The sequence below is a fragment of the Cricetulus griseus genome, chromosome 2 (genome assembly GCF_003668045.3).
Source record: "Cricetulus griseus strain 17A/GY chromosome 2, alternate assembly CriGri-PICRH-1.0, whole genome shotgun sequence".
Lineage (NCBI taxonomy): Eukaryota > Metazoa > Chordata > Mammalia > Rodentia > Cricetidae > Cricetulus > Cricetulus griseus.
The window spans coordinates 237,220,012-237,239,334 of NC_048595.1; the positions used below are offsets into that span (position 1 = coordinate 237,220,012).

General features: G+C 37.0%; 1 protein-coding gene across 3 annotated transcripts in view; it reads right to left on the reverse strand.

The window, feature by feature from the left end:
- Ascc3 (activating signal cointegrator 1 complex subunit 3) overlaps nucleotides 1-19,323 on the reverse strand; it is a 321,774-nt gene that overhangs the window by 180,812 nt on the left and 121,639 nt on the right. For all 3 annotated transcript variants that reach the window (XM_027402943.2, XM_027402942.2, XM_027402944.2), the window contains one exon: nucleotides 16,354-16,425. In XM_027402943.2, the coding sequence (XP_027258744.1) occupies nucleotides 16,354-16,425 (72 nt within the window). The remainder of the gene's footprint in view (nucleotides 1-16,353; nucleotides 16,426-19,323) is intronic.

Consider the following 19,323-nt stretch of genomic DNA (forward strand, 5'->3'; position numbering starts at 1 on the left):
GGATACAATGTTAAAAAAAAACAACAATCTCATGCCTCTCCATGTTTTGAAGGTATTTTTGCATAAAAATAATCAAGTAATCATTTTTAATGTTTTACTCCTTTCTAAGAATCTATCTTGAAAATATTTAGGGGACTGGAGAGTAGATTCAGTAGTTAAGAGCCCTGGCTGCTCTTCCAGAGGATCCAGGCACTATTTCCAGCAACCACATAGCAGGTTACAACCATCTATCTGCAATTCCAGTTTCAGGGATCTGACACCCTCTAAGGAACTCCACAGGTACCATACATGCATGTAATACACATACATGCACAAAAGAAAACAATTATGCACATTAAACAAAAATAAACAAATCCTTTAAAAGAGTTTTATCTTGAAGAAAAGGTCAATTTTAAAAAAGAAGAAGATGATCCTATTGTACAAAGAAAATAAATGAAAGATGAATGATTTATGTGGACATGTCAAAAGGACAGATAAGTCAGCCTGAAGTGGCCCCTATCAGCAAAATATGGTCACTAGTTTTCCACTGGCTAGCTTTATTTCAGCTTGATGGAAGCTAGAGTCATCCTAGAGAATGAACCTCAACTGAGAAAATGTTTCCCTAAGTTCAGTCAGCAGGCAAGCATGGAGAACATTTTCTTTTCTTTTCTCTCTTCTTCCTTCCCACCTTCCTTCCTTCCTTCTCTTCGTTCTTATTTTTTAAATTGAGACAAGGTTTGTCTGTGGCTTCGGAGCCTGTCCTGGAACTTGCTCTGTAGACCAGCCTGGCCTTGAACTCAGAGATCCACCTGCCTCTGCCTCCCAAGTGCTGTGATTAATAAAGGTTTTCATAACCAGGGCTGGGCAGGAACATTTTCTTAATTAGCAATTGATCTGGAATGGGTCAGCCCTTTGTGGGTGGGACCACCCTGGTTCTGTAAGAAAGCAGGCTAAGCAAGACATGGGGAGCCAGTAAGCAGTTCCCCTCCTTGGTCTCTGCATCAGCTCCATCCTCCAGGTTCCTGCCCTGTTTGAGGTCCTCTCCTTCAGTGAATAGTAATATGGAAGCATATGCCAAATAAACTTACTCTTCTCTGAGCTGCTTTTGGTCATGGTATTTAATCATAGCAGTAATAACCCCAACTAAGACAAGTTTAAAAATGGATTAAAACGCTCTTTTCAAACAAAGTAAGACTCTGACTCTATGAAGTTACAATTCGAGAACTGGGAGAAAGAAGCTGTCTCTCACATATATTAGAATTAAAGGAGTGACAAGTTAGGAAGCCAGCGGAAACCCTGAAGACAGCTGGTGGAAACTTAACTATGGCACCTTATGTGCTAAGTCACAAAATACTAATATATGAGATAGATTGCTGGTCACAAAGAATGAAATGGTAACTTTTCAAAGAATCCATTTAATGAACCAGGTATTGAAAGCAATAAGCAGCAATACTGGAAAATTCTAGTAACATATATCTCCAACATGAGAAACTAAGCTCAACACAACATCAATTCACCAAGATGAAAACTCAATTGGGCTTAAAGAAATTGAAAAGAATATTTCTGGCAGGAAGGTATACAGCACAAATGGCCAATAAGCTGCAAAAACATGCTTTACATCATTATTCCATGGGGTTGGAGATGAGATCAAAACCCACTTCGGAGCAACTGAAACGCCATACTTTTACAGAGATGGGGACAGAGTCATGTTTTCAAGTCTGATCTAATGGCACTGTTCTGTTGAAACAGGTGTGCCATGAAAACTCTCACACTATGATAGAAAATATAAACTGGCACCATTCTTAGTCAAAAATTTCTGTATTACTTGATATATTAAACAGAATTGCAACGAACTGCATTTCCCTCCTAGGTAAATATGAAAAGAACTAAAAATAAAGATCCCAAAGGATTTGTGTATGCAAAGGCTCACAGAGTTTCCTCAAGAATGGCTAAGAGGTATAAACAATACTAGTATCCATCAAACATAAACAGGTCAACCAAACATTGTCTATATGCCAGAAGTTATTATATATGTTAATTCATGAGGAAGTAAACAGGACATAAAAGGATAAATACATTATTCCACATATGTGAAGGAGTCTAGAGACAAAAAGTAAAAAGTTCTTAGCACTTGAAAAACAAACATAAAAGTGCAATGAAACCAAACAAAAACAAGAACAAAACCCACGCTCTAAATTTTCTAAGTACCTATGACTTTATAAAGGATGTCAAATTAACTAAAATTTGAAAATTAAGATTCAAACTAAAATAGCTTTTGATTTGTTGCCATAGTATAAACTTGGGCTTATTTAATTCATTGCACAGTAAAGGATAATAAACAGAATGAAGCCTTTTTTTTAAATATTATAAAACAGTATCAAATAGAAAAATGTTTTACTAACCTCCAAAACAGCCAGATTTCATCTGCTTTGTTACTGACAGCTCCCAATAGGTTATCTATTGTGTAGAACAAATTAAGAAAAACCAACTATTCCATTAATTATGGAAACATAATTCATCAGAGAGCTAGATGATAACAATTTCATTTCTACAACAGCCTTGGAAGCCCATTGTATCTGAACACAATAAAAGATGTTCTGATTTCAAGAAAATAATGAAACACAATATATTCCTAAGATTTCTTTGAACACATTCCTTTTTGCTCTTAGATAATAGTCACTATGATTTTCTCAAATAATAAATTTAAACCAAAACCTGTTAAAGGCTAGCCTTGGAAAAGCCTCTTTTTGACTTCCTAAACTTTCTATCTGCTTGGAACAAAAAACCCCAGGCAGCTGACTAATGCATTTATCCATCATATGCAGTAAAGTGGAAATAGATGTAGGGTTATGTTATTCTCTCAAAAAGGAACATTATTTACAAAATTAATTGTAATTTGTTTTCATCCCTTTTTACTCAAAATGGTACTGTGACTATAAAAGGTCAAAACTCTAGGTAAAGACAAAGAAACTGGAAATAGTTAATTAATGCTTAAATATTTAGCTACTTTTGAATTTTGAGAAAAATGAGTATAATTATGCCATCAGGACACAAAATCTTATACTTAGCTATGCTATTAACATTGTATAATTCTATTCAGAGATTTCAATGGCAATGTGGTGAACAATGCTTATAGTGTAAATGAACTTACTACATATACCAATAAGTTGTTTAAGTAACAGGTAGAAACAGCTACAAAGGGGATTTAAAACTTAAAATAGATATAAAGAGCCTGGCGATGGTGAGGCACACCTTTAATCCCAGCTCTTGGAAGGCAGAGGCAGGCAGATCTGTTGTGATTTCCAGGCCAGCCTGATATACAAAGCAAGTTCCAGGACAGTTAGGACTGTTAACACTGAGAAACCTTGTCTCCAAAAACCAAAACCAAACTAAACCAAAACAAAACAAAAAAACCACCACAACAAAAACCAAACCAAACCAAAGTACATAGAAAATTAAATGGCATGGCCAAACATACTGAGGAAGTGTAATTCTCAACGACTGGCCAGTAAAACTGTGGTAGCCAAAGTGTAAAAAGAGTTACCAATTGCTATCAGTAGTGAGGCTGGTAAAGATAGGAATTTTGTCATCAGTGCTTACATCTTTCTCGGGGATGTACATCTTTCTTGGAGAATTTCTCCAGTCACACACAGGGCTTGACTGAGACCCTGCCTCTAAAAGAAAAAGACTGAAAGCAATTGAGAAAGATTTCCCACACTGATTTTAGGCTTTTACATTACCTTGCCCAGGAGTATTCAGTTATCTTCTGACACATTCAGAAATATACAAGTGTATGTGGGGGTACGGTACTAATCATTGGAGGTTTTTTCTCCGTTTTCTTTTCATTGTATGTGCGTGAGAATTGCCTGAATGTGTGCATGCATGTTGGTGTATGTGTGTATGTACTTGTGTGCCTTCAGAGGCCAGAGGTCAATGTGCTTATTATGACACGGTATTGATCATCAGACAACCATGTCAGCACCTAAGGTTATCTAACACTAGTACTCCCCATCATAGGAAGCATTCTCTCTGAAAATGAGGACACTGCGTGTCTATTAAAGAAATTGCTGTACATAAAATTTCAAGATTACAATAGCGTATTCCTGTAAACTATATTTTATAAAAGTGAAGATTTTCTCTTTAAACTATAAAAAAGGTTCAAAAGTTACTCAAGAGCTTAATAAGTGGGAATAAAAGAACTAGATATTAACATAAGCTAACTTGTGGTACACATAAAGTAGCTATGTCAGATGATATCTTAATTTCAGAAAAATGATATAATTTAAGATTTCTGAAACAAAGGGCTAGGTGAAATAATAAAAGTAATGTACATAATATAATGGCTAGTTCCAGGACAGTCTCCAAAGCCACAGAGAAACCCCGCCTCGAAAAACCAACAAAACAAAACAAAACAACAACAACAACAACAACAAAAACAAAGACAGTCTGAGCTACAAGAGAAACTATCTCAAAACAAACAAGACCTTTACATAATCCCTTATTTTCATGGTCACCAGGAAATTTTGCAGATAGAAAACAACAAACCACCCCCCACATTTTAGTAATGCATAGGATTTATGGGAAAAAAACGGTAATCATTTCCAGCATTGGTCACTGGAACACTAAAAAGCAGAATGCCTTAAACAGCATAAGTGACTATTTTTCAGATCAGGCACATGTGGTAGTGCTTGTTACCAGGGTTTCTTGCTTGTTTTTATCAGCCAGGTAGCATAGAAAACAGACAACAATCACCACTGATCCAGATACTCTTTTCATTCCAAAAATCAATTCTACACTCACCTCAGTTTTGAATACCGAGAGTTACTTCAAATAATTGTGCAAAGCATAAGGAAATGTAAAAGTACTCAAAACTAAAACATGAGAGGACATTAATTTATCATTTCTCTGTGAAACCCTTCACAAAGAAGCTCCTCTGAACACTGCATATAACTTCAGTTTGGAAGTTTATGTCAATAAAAGGGTTTTCACACATTTTTCTAGGATAGGAATAAAGTGACTTATTTGTCATACCACAAAGGAAGGAATGCATAATGACGAGTGAATGTATAGTAGTACTCTCTATCCAGAGAATTAGTAAAGTGGATCCTGTTCTTCCAGTTACCTCAGCTGAACTCATGCATTTCTCAGTATCAAAAACAAACATTTCAGTGCTGACAGAGCTAGTATAGTAATGGACCATACTAGGAAAAAAAAAATCACTATTTTCTTTAAGAGCCAAGTACTAAAAATGTAACTAATATATTTATAATTAAAGTATAATTGTTAAAATACATTTTCATAACACAATAGAAATTTCTTTTATGGTGATGATATTCTCTTAACCTTCATATTAGATAAACATTGAACTCAACTCTAAACCACATTTGACCCAATAGAATGGCATTTGACCCAAATGGAAAGCTAATGTGCTTCCAAGGTCTTCACCATAAAAGTCTATGTAAGTGACTGCTAACTTAATTCTGTAATGGAGAAACAAATAATCTCAATCCCTTGTCCGCCTTAATTTTAGACAAGAATAACACTTATTTAAGAGACATATATGTAATAAATCATAAACTATTTTATATATTGCTTGCCTAAGACAGAAAATAAAATACTCTAAGAAGTGACTGTAATGCAAATACAGAGAAAAATACAAATTCCATAATACTAAAACCTTTAAAGCAAATTTCAATTTTGTGTAAGACTACACAGAACTGGATATGGGCTGGAGTTCAGGAGTAGAGGGTTAGGAGATGCTTTCTTCAGACTTGCCTACAGTCCAAAACTAGACTTACTTTTTAAGTGTCCTCTTTTGTAGTAAAGATGAAGGAGAGATATCTTTAATATTCATACTCACAATGGAAACGTATCTTTAAGACTCTTACCTATATATGCTTTTAAGATATACCTCATAAAGTCATAGGGAACAAAAAAAGACGCATTCAAAAGCACACACAAGTAAGTCATTTGAAATGAATTTGATGTGGCAAAAAGTTACCAATAATGAGATGTTTGCATATAGAGAATAAAAAATTTCATAGGTAAAACAGTCATTGCTAATTTCCATTATGAAAGTTAGCGTAACAGAACTTGTTTTGATGTATATGAATAAACTTGAGAACCAAAGTTAAGAAACAAGGACTCAAGAGTTAGCTCAGTAAGTGGAACAGAAGGAGAGTCTGCCTAAGTTCTGATCTCTGATCTTTTTATCTTTTTCTGATAAAAAGCCAGGTATGGCTGCATATTCCTATAATCCCAGCTTTGGATAGGCAGTAATGTGATGGGGGATGTGCTTCTGTATATGTTTCTCATAATGGTTGATGAATAGAACAATGTTTGGCCAAAAGCCAGTAGAGGCAGGAAGACAGGCAGGAGTAGGAGATGAGGAGAGTTCTGGGAAAGGTAGGCAGAGAGGCACCGGAAGGAGACACCATGGAGGGACTGGGAGGATAGGACGCACCGGGAGTTACCCAGTAAGATAAGGCCAAGTAGAAATAGATAGATTAGTAGTTATGGGTTAATAATTAAGACAGAGCTAGGCGGTAAGAAGCCGTAGCCATTTGGTCAACAGTTTTATAATTTATATAAGTCTGTATTCATTTGTGGCTGGAGTGGCTGGACCGGGCGGGACAAGAAAATACAGCTACAGTAATGTCTTGATCCCTGCACAGGAAGACTAGCCAAATCTGTAACTCAAGGTCTCAAAAAATACTGTGGAGAACAACTGAGAAAGTCACCTGATGTCAGCCTCTGTGGTCACAGGCACACAAACAACACCTGCACGAACACACACACACACAAATATAACCCCACCCCTCCAGTCATTTCCTTCAGACAAAAAATTCATCTAGATATTAGTCAATATAAGGGATTTTTCAAACTTGAAATAAAAACATTGTAAACAATAAGGAAAAGAAAATAAGATACACATATAGTATAACTAAAGATTGGTGTTTAGTTCAACAAGGTTGAAGTTCTTGGGTCCTCTCTAACCAAATGTTTTCCTCCATCGAATGGGAGGTAGGTTTTTGGATAAGAAGCTACTAAGGATCTGGTTTTCTTTTGAAAGTTTGATATGAAAAGTGGTGGCACACGCCTTTAATCCCAGCACTTGGGAAGCAGAGGCAGGCGGATCTCTGTGAGTTCAAGACCAGCCTGGTCTACAGAGTGAGTTCCAGGACAGCCTCCAAAGCCACAGAGAAACCCTGTCTTGAAAAACCAAAAAAAGAAAAAAAAAAAAAGAAAAAGAAAGAAAGAAAAGTTCACCTATTAAACATACTTGCACTAAGTTCCTAATTTGTCTTCCTACTATTTTAACAAAGTTTGTATAAGAAGAAAATCTCAACAGAATTAAGGCATCAATTATTTTCTCATTCTGCAAGTTACACAGGAGGAGGGAATTATTAACAGGAATGATAATGCTGTACTTGCATTTGGCAACACAAAGAGAAGCTTACAAATGAGAAGTCTCATTAGTTTGAGCAGATGGATCAAAATTAAAGGCTGAATCGCCAACTTTTAATTTCCCAGTAGCCAAGAAGAGCTTGAAGTCTTGCAGAGTAGGAATGCTGAAAATCAACAGGAAAAGGTTTTCTCCATCTGTCAGGACACATGCCTGAGTGGAACACAACTGCCTCCTACCGTTGTCAATGTTATCAAGGCAAAGCTACACATAAAGTCTATTAAGTACAAGAATGCACATATTTAGATGACTGGGGTCCTAAAACTCATAGAATAGCATGGACAAAGAGTATCAGCATGGCTTCTGAACATGGGAATTCTCTATTCTAATTTACTCCAAACAGAAAAATTAAAGAGGAAAATCTCTTTGTTGCCTGAGAAGTATCAATCTATTTTTTTTAACCTGACTCCATTTCAACCTTTTTAATACTGAACTGAAAAGTAACTGTTCTAATAATAAAATCAAAGTATTAGGAGAAACTAAACCAGGGAGAAACTCAGAATACCAGACAACCTCATAAAAAAGGAAACAAAGTCTGGAGCATTTTTTTTTTTTTTTGGTCTGTTTATTTGTTGCTATTATTTTAAGATAGAAAATGAGGGAGGGAGGCATGATAGACCTAGGAAACTTTAGTTATCTTGGACTAGAGGTGACTGGTTTTTATATTTATTACTCCTACATACTAAGCTGATAAATTATATTTCAGGGGAAAGAAACAGAACTAAAAGTCAGATGCTTCATACTATAACAAAGAAAGGTATATCTATAGAATATATTAGCTGGCTGTTCAAAGATAACATTCAGTTAGATAAGTCAGAATTCCAGGAGCACATCTTATTATCTATCCAGTTAACTAGCACTGATCCATAAATAAATCCACAAGTCTATAATTTATTATGCTTATATGCATAATAAAATATTTAGGTTAAAAGTCTTTTAGAAAAAAATCACATAGGTAAAACTTTACAATCAGCAGAGTTGGTTAGAATTCTTTAGATAAGGACAAAATGTTGAGCTACACATTCTTCATTTTTCTCAGCCAGATGTATACAAACTGATGTATTTAAAATTAACATTTGGAACGCCATACAAAGACAGTTGGTTACAGGAGAGAAACTAACTTAAACCTGAAGGGAGCAGCTCCCCATTTCGGCAGCCTTAACAGCCAAACATGTGCTTGCCTGACCTTGCCTTAGTCACTAGGAGGTCAGATGCCTGCCTCGTGGCAAGGAACCAATTAGAAGTTAGCTGGTGGTGCTATGCTTTATGGCTCTTGGTGTGCTTTACGGACAAGTGCACAGCAATGACTGCCGAGCATAGCAACTGAAAGGTTCAGGCATTATGCTGGCCTGCCCCTGTTACCTGGTGGAATCCACTCAGGCAATACCCTGGTCAGCCCAAGGTTCCATGGGAAAGAAGTCTGCACACAGGTGCAGAGGACCCCTTTAAAAGATAGGCCCCTGCACCTTTCTCTCTCTCTCTCTGCCCCTTTACGCTCGCGCTATCTCTCTCTCTCTCCCTGTTCCTGCTCTCTGTCCCCTCTCTCTGTTTCCCCGCTCTGTCTCTCTATGGCAACCGGCCATGGTGGTCAGCCATTACCCTGTTCCTCCTCTTAGTCTCCCCATTCTGCCGGTCCTTATAATAAACTTATAATCTTATGTCTGTCTCAATATTTCTCTTTTCTTCTTTTTAAACAAAAGAATAACATTTTGGCGCCCGACTTGGTTTAGGCTCTCTCTGTAGACACTCTCCCAAAGCTAACTGGTGGGATAGTTTTTCTTTCTTTGTAACTTTTCCTGCCAGGAGCACGGGAAATCTCGGAGATCCTAAAATCTGAACTCATAGCCCACTTCCATCTCCACTTTTCCTGGCACTTCCTCCTGCCTGCAACAGCCTGAGATGCCGGAACTCAACTCGCCGCTTTCCAACTAAGGATCTCTTAAACTCACTGATCTGCCTATTCGCTACAATCCGGTAAGAAACCCAAACCGTTCCTATGGGGCAGACCCAGCGCTGTTCAATCTGGGTCCATTTTTCGGTTTCGGGCCGGGTGCTCTCAGACAGGGCAATCTGTGCATTTTTCGGCCTTGCCCACGGGAAATACATTTTTACGGGATCTTTCGGTTATTGGCAGCGAGTAGGTAAATGAGCGGAGTTCTGCCTCCCAGTGGGAACTTTCTTTCACCTGGGAATGTCCCTCATTGTTCTGTTTGTTCTTTCTCTGACTGTTTCTTCTTGGTTGGCAATGTCTGCTTGAGATGCTCTGAGAGTTTTGTTTGTCTGCTGGTTTTCATTTTTCCACATGAATGAGGTTTAAAACTTTTCTGGCAATTGAAAATGTGCTTACGGGGGTCGCCACCTCAACCACGTGTGCTACCCTGGGGGCCGCCATCTTGGTCATAACCATGTGACCTATCTTAGGCCTACCCACTCACTTCAAGCACTGCCACCTGACATCTTGCTTTTTATTTCTTTCACTTGTTGGGTGCATTTCCTAAAGGTCAGGCATGGGATCCCGCTCCAGGAGCGGTGCTTTTTTGCTTTTTTCAGTTCGGACTGCTGGGTCCTTTTTCAGTTTCGGGACAGCTGTGTCCCCTTCGGGGCCAGGCCCCTGGCAACTCCCACGGGCAGACGTGCATCCGTAGAGGAGCTTTTTGCTGGTTCTCCACCTGCCTCACCCATGGGAAATGCATAGAGGAACCTTTCTGGTTTCATCCAACAAGCAGGTAAACAGACAACAGCGGCTTACGGTTGCCGCCATTTTGGTCATGTGACCTACCTGTAGGCACGCCCAGCTCCAGCGGCCTATCCAGCAAACCTGTCTGCAGGATTTTTGATTTCTGCCAGATCTTTTTGCTTTTTATTTTATTTTTGTCTTTTTCTTATTTTATTTTTTGTCTATGATTTCTTCTTTCACTGGCTCTGTTGTTCATGGCTTGTTTACTAAATACTGTGCCTTTCCAGGGCCCTCTGTTTAAGTCTACCCTGTCTCTTTAAATCTCCTGTCTGTTTGCTACAATGTACGGATCAGAGATTACAATCTGACTCCCCCTTTACTGTTATCCAGTCCTGCTTATCTCTGTACCTGTAATTTAACTTTATACTTATCTAGCTCTATATACAACTTAAATTAAACTATTAAGTCTCATATTTCTAAATTGCTATATATCTTTAAATGATGATAAACATTTAAAGTCTATTCAAATTAACAAAATATTTATACCACTCAGTTTATCCTGTAAGCCGTTTACAAAGGTACAGCTTTTATTACAAAAAAGGTATTTTTTCTCTAACTAAAGGCAAACTTAACTGCTAAGATACTAAACAGACAGCCCTCAAATGCTCAGAGATCTAGAGAATATGGCATTTAAAATGTTTTGTTAAAAAGCTTTTTATAACAGAGAGATAGGCCAGCTGCTGGCCCCACCCCATTTCCTCCGAGAAGACTGGGCACTAAAGAAACTTCATCTCAGTGACAACGCTGGTCACTGAGCAACCCTGCCCTTCACCTCAACTGGTACAAAGTATTCCAGACCATGGACAAGAGGACAACGGAATCGACTTTCCCGGCGTTGCTTGGGCCAACGGTAGGCGAGTCTTCCCAAAGTCTCTAATCCACAGGTCGCAAGTTATCAGCAAGAAGGCAGGTGTCCTGCAGCCCACTACTATGGATGGAGCACCTTGGGGATGGCTGTCCATGCAGCCTGCTGGCAAGTCTCTGTTATTCTTTAATCATTGATTCAGGTAAAATCTTATCCTTCTCAAGAACTCTGATGCTTTTGACGACTGATAGTCTTGCCGGCTTAAAGCAAAACAGATTCCAGTAACAGGTATTTTGGGGTTTAACTATGTGAAGATAGGAAAGTCTAAGATGTATAAAGGTCTGAGAATGTAGTTACAAAGGCCTAAGGATATAAAGGCTTAAGTGATGATAAAATAAGTCGAGACATTAAGAGAATAAAATATGTTCCTGACTTCTCTATTTCTCATGCTACTGTTCATAATAAAGTTCACCAATATCACTATATGATCATAACTACAAGGTCAAGATTATGATACTTTTCATTGTCAAAAAAAAATCTGTCTGTTTTAAAATGGTAATGCTTTTAGCCAAGTTGCTTCTAACATGAATATGCTACTAATGTGTCTAATACTTATGTTTCCACAAACTCTAAGGATTCTTGTAAGTTCCAGGGAGCTGAATCAGATCCAAACAGGTCAGATTCACTCCAGGTAATATTCAATCTTTCCCTGGTCCCAAATTCCCTTCACTCATCTTGGGACACCTCGGGAACCCCTCCCTCATCTTACAATCTTCCCCTCAAGTGACAGGACCTAAGAAAATTTTTTTTCTAATCTCAACCTTGTCTTCTGCTCTGTCAGCATCTTGCCAGGTCTAAGAGGCGCCAGGGAGTTGCATACAGCCTGGACTACAATGAAACAACCAGCTTCCCCAGGACGTGGCAGCACCCCAACCTTCTCGGGTCCCCCAAAGATGGTCAACGCCCCCCATGTCAGCAGGAAGCAGTCTTAAGAAGTCGACGCCCTTATTCCTTAACCTGCCATGTCTAAACACCCACCTTTTTTTAATAATAAGTAGAGGTGGGAATGAAAGGTTCAGGCATTATGCTGGCCTGCCCCTGTTACCTGGTGGAATCCACTCAGGCAATACCCTGGTCAGCCCAAGGTTCCATGGGAAAGAAGTCTGTACGCAGGTGCAGAGGATCCCTTTAAAAGATAGGCCCCTGCTCTCTCTCTCTCTCTCTCTCTCCCTGTTCCTGCTCTCTGTCCCCTCTCTCTGTTTCCCCGCTCTGTCTCTCTATGGCGACCGGCCATGGCGGTCAGCCATTACCCTGTTCCTCTTCTTAGTCTCCCCATTCTACCGGGCCTTATAATAAACTTATAATCTTATGTCCATCTCAATATTTCTCTTTTCTTCTTTTTAAACAAAAGAATAACAGCAACCACCCTGGGAGGGCCTATGGGCTACAACAACCAGTTGGCCAATCAACACAGGGTAAGACCTCCAAGCCTGGAGGCACACCAATCCTGAGCCTGTGCGTACCCCTGGACACTCCCCTTATGCTGCCCTATAAGATCTCTATGCTGTGGTTTCTCAGCATCTGAAAATTAGAACTGAAACACTCTCTCATGCAGACATTGAAGGTATACATGTAGACAGATTTAAAATCTTTAGTATTTGTCAAGGAAAAGAGTGAATATAAAACAACACAAGCATTATAATTATAATTTACTAATTGATTATAGTTAATATTCAAAGTTAAAACTATAAGTATGAAAAAATATAAGACTAGTAGAAGCAGGGGAGATGTTTTGGTGATTAAAGTGATTGCTTGATAAGAAAGAGGTTCAGAGCTCAGATCCCTAGAGCCCATAAAAAAAACTGGGTTAAGTATGGTAGCCTCAGGAGGACCATACAGGATCCACTGATCAAACTGGCTAGTGATAACAGCCTCATTTGTGAGCTTGGGTTGATTAAGAGACCTTCCCTCAAAGAGTGAGGTAGAGAAGATAGAGGAAAATTTTTAACATCAACTTTGGAACTCCTCACATATGTGCACACTCTTGAATACACACATGCCCATACACACATGTATACACATACTCTCTCACACATGCATATGAAAAGAAAAAAAACACTACTGTGAAATATATACACAGGTGAACACACAAACACACAAGTATACATACTCTCACACAAATGAAAAGAAAATTACTGTTGGAAATATATGTTATCACTGTACTAAGATGGTAAAATAGTAATAAACTGTAAAAATTATGAAAGGAAACTATGAAATCAGTATCACTTCATTTTTATAATTAAGAAATACACAAAATATGTACATTTAAAAGTGAAATAAAAAAGGAACTCATAATAAAAGTGTTATTAAGCAAATACAGGAATTTTGAGCTTACAGGGTAATAACTATCCCACTCTAATTCTTTTTTTTGGAACAGCACAGATCTGATTACAATGTCAGATATGACAGTTTCTCTGTTGGCTCTTGAATAGCAACTATACTTACATAATACATTTTCAGCTACACCCACGTTCAGAAAGTCAACTTCGATTTCACACATTCATGAAGAACTAGCAGGAATGGTTGTCATAGAATGAATACCAAAGATGGATAGGTAATCCTGATTTCTAAGGAGACACATTGGCCCCTAATAATTTGTGAAAATTATGCCCAAAGAAAAATAAATTCCTAGAATCCTCCTACATGTATTTGAATTTTTTTCTTTTTCTTTTTCTTTTTCTTTTTCTTTAGTTTTTAGAGACAGGGTTTCTCTGTTTAGCTTTGGAGCCTATCCTGGCACTTGCTCTGGAGACCAGGATGGCCTCAAACTCACAGAGATCTGCCTGCCTCTGCCTCCCCGAGTGCGGGGATTAAAGGCATGCACCACTAACGCCCGACCTTTTATTTGAAATTTTATCCAACAACAGAAGAAACAAAAGATTGCTTTTCCTAACATAAGACTAAATTTTAATTTTCAAAGAAATGTTTTGAATACTGAATATTATCATATTGTAAATTAGCCTTAATATGTGAAGAACCATAAATATCATGGTAATAGTCATAATCTTGGAAAAATGAATGGCTTATAGCCAATGGCTTTAAAATGGCTATAATACTGATATTAAAAGCATTACTTAAGATTACTTAGAACTTACAACTGCATGTTTTATGTGCATATTTGTATAGGGGAATCTGTATTTATCCATCTCACTAAAAAAGAATATGCAAACATGGTACCCTTTGAACCCCATAAGAACCTACCCCAGCTTTCCATAATAACGTAGGAAGTGCAATCAGCCTCATTGCATAATGACTTGTTGATGGGGGTGTCTCTCTCTATATATGTAGCCAGCCCCTAAGTAGATGTTTCCAATATATATATATATATATATATATTTCTCTTATTGGTTGATAAATAAAACACTGATTGCCCAATAGCCAGACAGTACGTATAGGCGAGGCTATGAGACAAGGAGAATTGTGGGGAAAGAAGACAGGGAGAGAGACCGCCAGGAAGGGATACCATGTAGAGACCAGGAAAATAGGATGTATCAGGCATTCTCTGGTAAGATAAAGCCATGTAGAAATACATACATTAGTAGTTATGGGATAATAATCAAGAGAGAGCTAGCTAGGAAGAAGCCCTATCCATCAGCCAACAGTTTATAAATTAATATAAGTTTTTGTGTGTTTATTTGGGGCTAATCAGCTGTGGGACCAGGCTGGAAAGAAACTCCAGTTACAACCTGTGAATTCCTTATCTAAGGATTCTGTGTCAGATAAACAAACTGCTTATAAGAGATATTTTTAACAATTGCAACCTCCCGCCATCCCACAAAAAAAACTTCCATTTGCAGTGAATACATAAAGCCTTTCTGCCCCAGCCTTACTCTTTAAAACAATATAGTAGAACAATTAATTATTTCATGCAACAGATATTGTAAGAAATCTAGATAAAATTTAGAGGGTGTGGAAAGATATCTGAAAATTATATGCAAATAGCCATGCTATTTTATGTGAAAGTCTAGAAACCCTGTTGATTCTGGTATTTTTTGTGATGGGTGTCTTGAAACAGGCCTTCCAGGATATCAAGGAGAAGCTGTATCAATTATCTGGCCAGCAAGTGCTACCTATGGTAGAAAGGGAAACATCACCTTGATTTCATTAATTCTAGGGTAACAGAAGGTTCTAGTTTTATTTCTGTTGATCTGATAAAAGACTAAATAAAAGCAGATTGGGGAAGGAAGGGTATATCTGGAAGGCTCAGGCTTCTAGGTGACAGTCCGTCACTGAGGAAAGTCAGAGCAGGAAGCAAGGCAGAAACCATGGTGGAAGAATGCTCATTCTTCGGCTTGTTCATTAGCTCAAATATATTGTATATTTCACAGTAACTTATTTACATTTTTACTTCTATTACTTAAAAAATCTTTAAGCCTTTTTATTTAAAATAGAATATACCATCTATTGAGGAAAGTTCTTTTGTGTTGGAAAAACAGACAAACCCAAGTAAAAGCCTGCATATAAAACTTAACTAATGTATAGCTCTAAATAGATGCAGACCCAGAAGAGCCAATACATCAAATGACAAGAGCACAATCAATATGTTATTTTTTGAACAGGACCTCATTTTCCTCTATCAACTATGCATAATAAATAGTACGTACCTTATAAGATGCTGGAGAATTTAATAAATGTAAAACAATGTTATCATTTTCAGGTATTAATTAAGAGCTATAAAAAGTGTTAATTTAAAATAATTAGGGACTCTTGGTTTTCCGATTAAAAGTAGTACTGATAATTAAAATTTAATAGTTAAAAATAGAAAGCTGAGGCTATAGTTCAGTTAGTAGAGTGATTTGTCTGACCCTCATTTGACCATGGGTTAGATCCCCAGGAATGTGACACCATGCTTGTGACTCAGCATTTGTAAGACACAGGCAAGGAGATCAGCAATGAAAGACTATCCTTGGCTACATGAGACCTTGTCTCAAAACAGTGTTAAGCAAAATAGGCCAATAAGTAAGGAATGAGAAACCCAAAACAGACTAAGATTAAACAATTAAGCAAGCATTCTTAAGACCAACAACATCTATTAAGATTAGCAGAAAAACAAATTTTGAAAGCCTTTCTTTTAAAAAGGTAACATTTTTCAAGGTTGTTCATTGGGTGGCATCTATCCCTGCTTTCAAGTCCAGGTTACTTTGACTTTTCTCATATACAACAACAGCAATACTATTCAGCTTTGGGATAAAAGGATTGTTTTGTATTCAAAAGTATATTTTCTTTTGGCAACAGACCAAGACTACTGGAGAAAACTACAACCAGTCAAAATGCTTTTTCTAGAAAAAAAATGTAAAATTAGTATACCTGGTGTCCAGCCTTTACTTGTTTCCAAACACTTTCATAGCATACTTCATCCATGTTATTCAACTGTTGCATCTTAAAGATTTTAAAACAGAAAACTTATGAAATGAGACAATGAAACACTTTAAAACTGCAAATGAAATTGTGTCAATTACATTACAAAAACCTTTCAGGCTAATTAGAACACAGAAGCAACAAATGAGACATAGAACAAACCAAATAAAATAAAAATACAAATAAAGTACCTTAACCATAGTTTCAGAGTACAAAGAATGCTGAAGTTGGAAAAGTGAGTGTCTTTGGGGGTGATGGGCCAGCTAACTATAGATATGGTAAAATACACTTTTAACTTCACTGCTTTCCCTGAAGAACCTCACTCTTCAGGCTATTTTTTTCTTTTTTTTCTATCTCATTCCATGAACCACAAAGCTTTCATGTATGTCTGAAATTGAAAGAAAACAGGTTGTATGACAAAGACTAGCCTAAGGGAAGAAATTAATTCACTACTTCAATGGTGTCAAACTTTAAAACTTGGAAAACTTATGACTGACACTCTTTGGCTAAGTAGGACTAGATCAGAGGGTAAAGAGTCTCACCAGTGACTTGGAAACTTCTTCTATCCCCAAGCTAAATCCTAATATTTTCAGGTACTTTGGATTGGGTTCATTTCAAATTAGAAATACTATCTTAATAACAACTGTGTCATACCTTAAGTTTCTGAATGGAATTCCCAGTAGTTCGTTTTAAAACAATCTAACAACATCCTGGTAAAATATTCACATTAACCAACTGTGTATTTTAAATTGCTATAAAACTAGTAGGTTCTAGTAATATAAAAATCTGTAACTGTAACAAAGACAATTTACTATTCACATTATGATATGTAAATTCCTTTAATTCTCAAATTTCTAAACCTTTAAAATACTCTTATCAGTTCTTCATCCAACATTTGTTCTGTGATTATACTGCTGGCATAATGCTATGAAACACACTTTGAATTTAATTAACTTTAAGCACTTTACCAATCTGAATGATGTAACTGAAAGAAAAAAAGATGGCTTTCATGCATTTGAAATACTTAAACAACATCTCTGTGACTATAATTTGCTGTAATTTAAGCTGCAAGTCTAGAAAAAAACCCAAAAACTAGGAAACATGTCTCCATTCATCTGAATACTTTGAAATGAACTAAGTAATAAACAATATATTTAAGAAATAATGGAAAACAAATGGTATTTATAATACCCCAAATCACTTGAAATAATTGATGAAAGCTAAATATACATGTCACTGTTATTGTCATAACATAAACTATTCTTTTTTCTTTTCTATTAATCTAGAAAGGATCCCTCCAATTAGAAAGATAGCTCACTTCACTGAGATTTTTTTGGCAGGCTAGCGTGTTCATTTGTTTATATGCTCATGTAGAAATATGAGGTTGATACTAAGTATCTTCCTAGATTACTCTCCCCTGCATACAATGAGGCAGAGTTTCCCACTTGAAAACAGGGCTCATACATGTGGCTAGTCTAGCTAGCCAGTTAGTTTGTGCTATCACCAGTCTTTGCCTCCCATGTGACTGAATTACAGGCAAAAGACCAGGCTTACCTGGCATTTATGTGGGTGTTAGACACTATCTTACAGAAAGACCTTCACCCACTGAACCATGTGTCCAGCCCCAACAATTCACCTTTACACCATGGAGCTGCTGCACATTATTTGTTGCAATAACAATAACTGAGTATTGGAGCCAGAGAGATTGCTCTGTGGTTAAGGTCATGGTTTAGGTCAGCACCAATTTCAGCAATGCTGTGACTCCAGCTCCTGGGTGATATAACAACTCTGGCATCCTCAGGCATGGGCACACACATGCACATAATTAAATATTATAAAAAACGTTTACTGTTATAATAACATTCCAACAATATGAGGCAAAAAAAGGCTGTTTTAAGAATAGACTTGATTTTAGAAAGCCAAATGTAATTAATGAAAGGCCAAGTTTGGCATAATATTATACTATTGCAATCTGTTCTCTTTTAGAAAACAGGTTAAAAGGACAGTGAATATTATCCTAAAACAATTTCTTCTAAGAAGAAATGATGGGGTTGTCCTTCTGTGTATATGTTTCTCTTATTGGTTGATGAATAAAACACTGTGTGACTAATGGCCAGGCAGGAAGAATAGGTGGGGCTACCAAAGGAGGAGAATTTGGGAAGTGTAGGCAGAAAGGGTGGTCATGTAGAGCCCGGGGTGTTCTCTGGTAAGATAAGACCATGTGGAAATACTTAGATTAATAGAAATGGATTAATAACTAAGACAGAGCTAGCTAAAAAGAAACCCAAGCTACTGACCAACAGTATTATAACTACTATAGAATCTGTGTGTTCATTTCGGGCATGGAGGCTGTGGAACTAGCAGGAAATCCTGTAACACCAGAATGAGTTGAATAGAATAACTTTTACTTACATTGTTATAAAAGTTGTAATAAGTACACTAACAGTACAAATAGCATATGGTGGTACTATTTAAGGAATGACTGTTTTTTAAATCACTGTACAGAAATATTCTTTATATACACAGTTAATATGATAATTAAAATGCATTTTCTTAAGCACAACTCTCCCTCATTGGTTGCTACCATGAAATTACTTTCAGTTACATCTGAAAGCCTTATTCCTTATTGTAAATGAACATATCAAAATATGTTACTGATTCAATTAGTTTTTATTATATTACAATGCCCTTAAATTAAATAAAAATAACTTGGTGAAATTTTTAACAGGTGACAATACAAAACACATGGTAAAAATACTGTAAACTCCCATAAGATCCTTTTTGTAGGAAGATTTCTACTACCAACACTGAGAAGTGTGTCTGATTTTGTTTGAAGTAATACATGTATGTTATGGAAGTCGAGCTTGGTAGTATTTAATCCCAGTTAAGTACTCAAGCCCCATAAATGTGGGTGTCAGT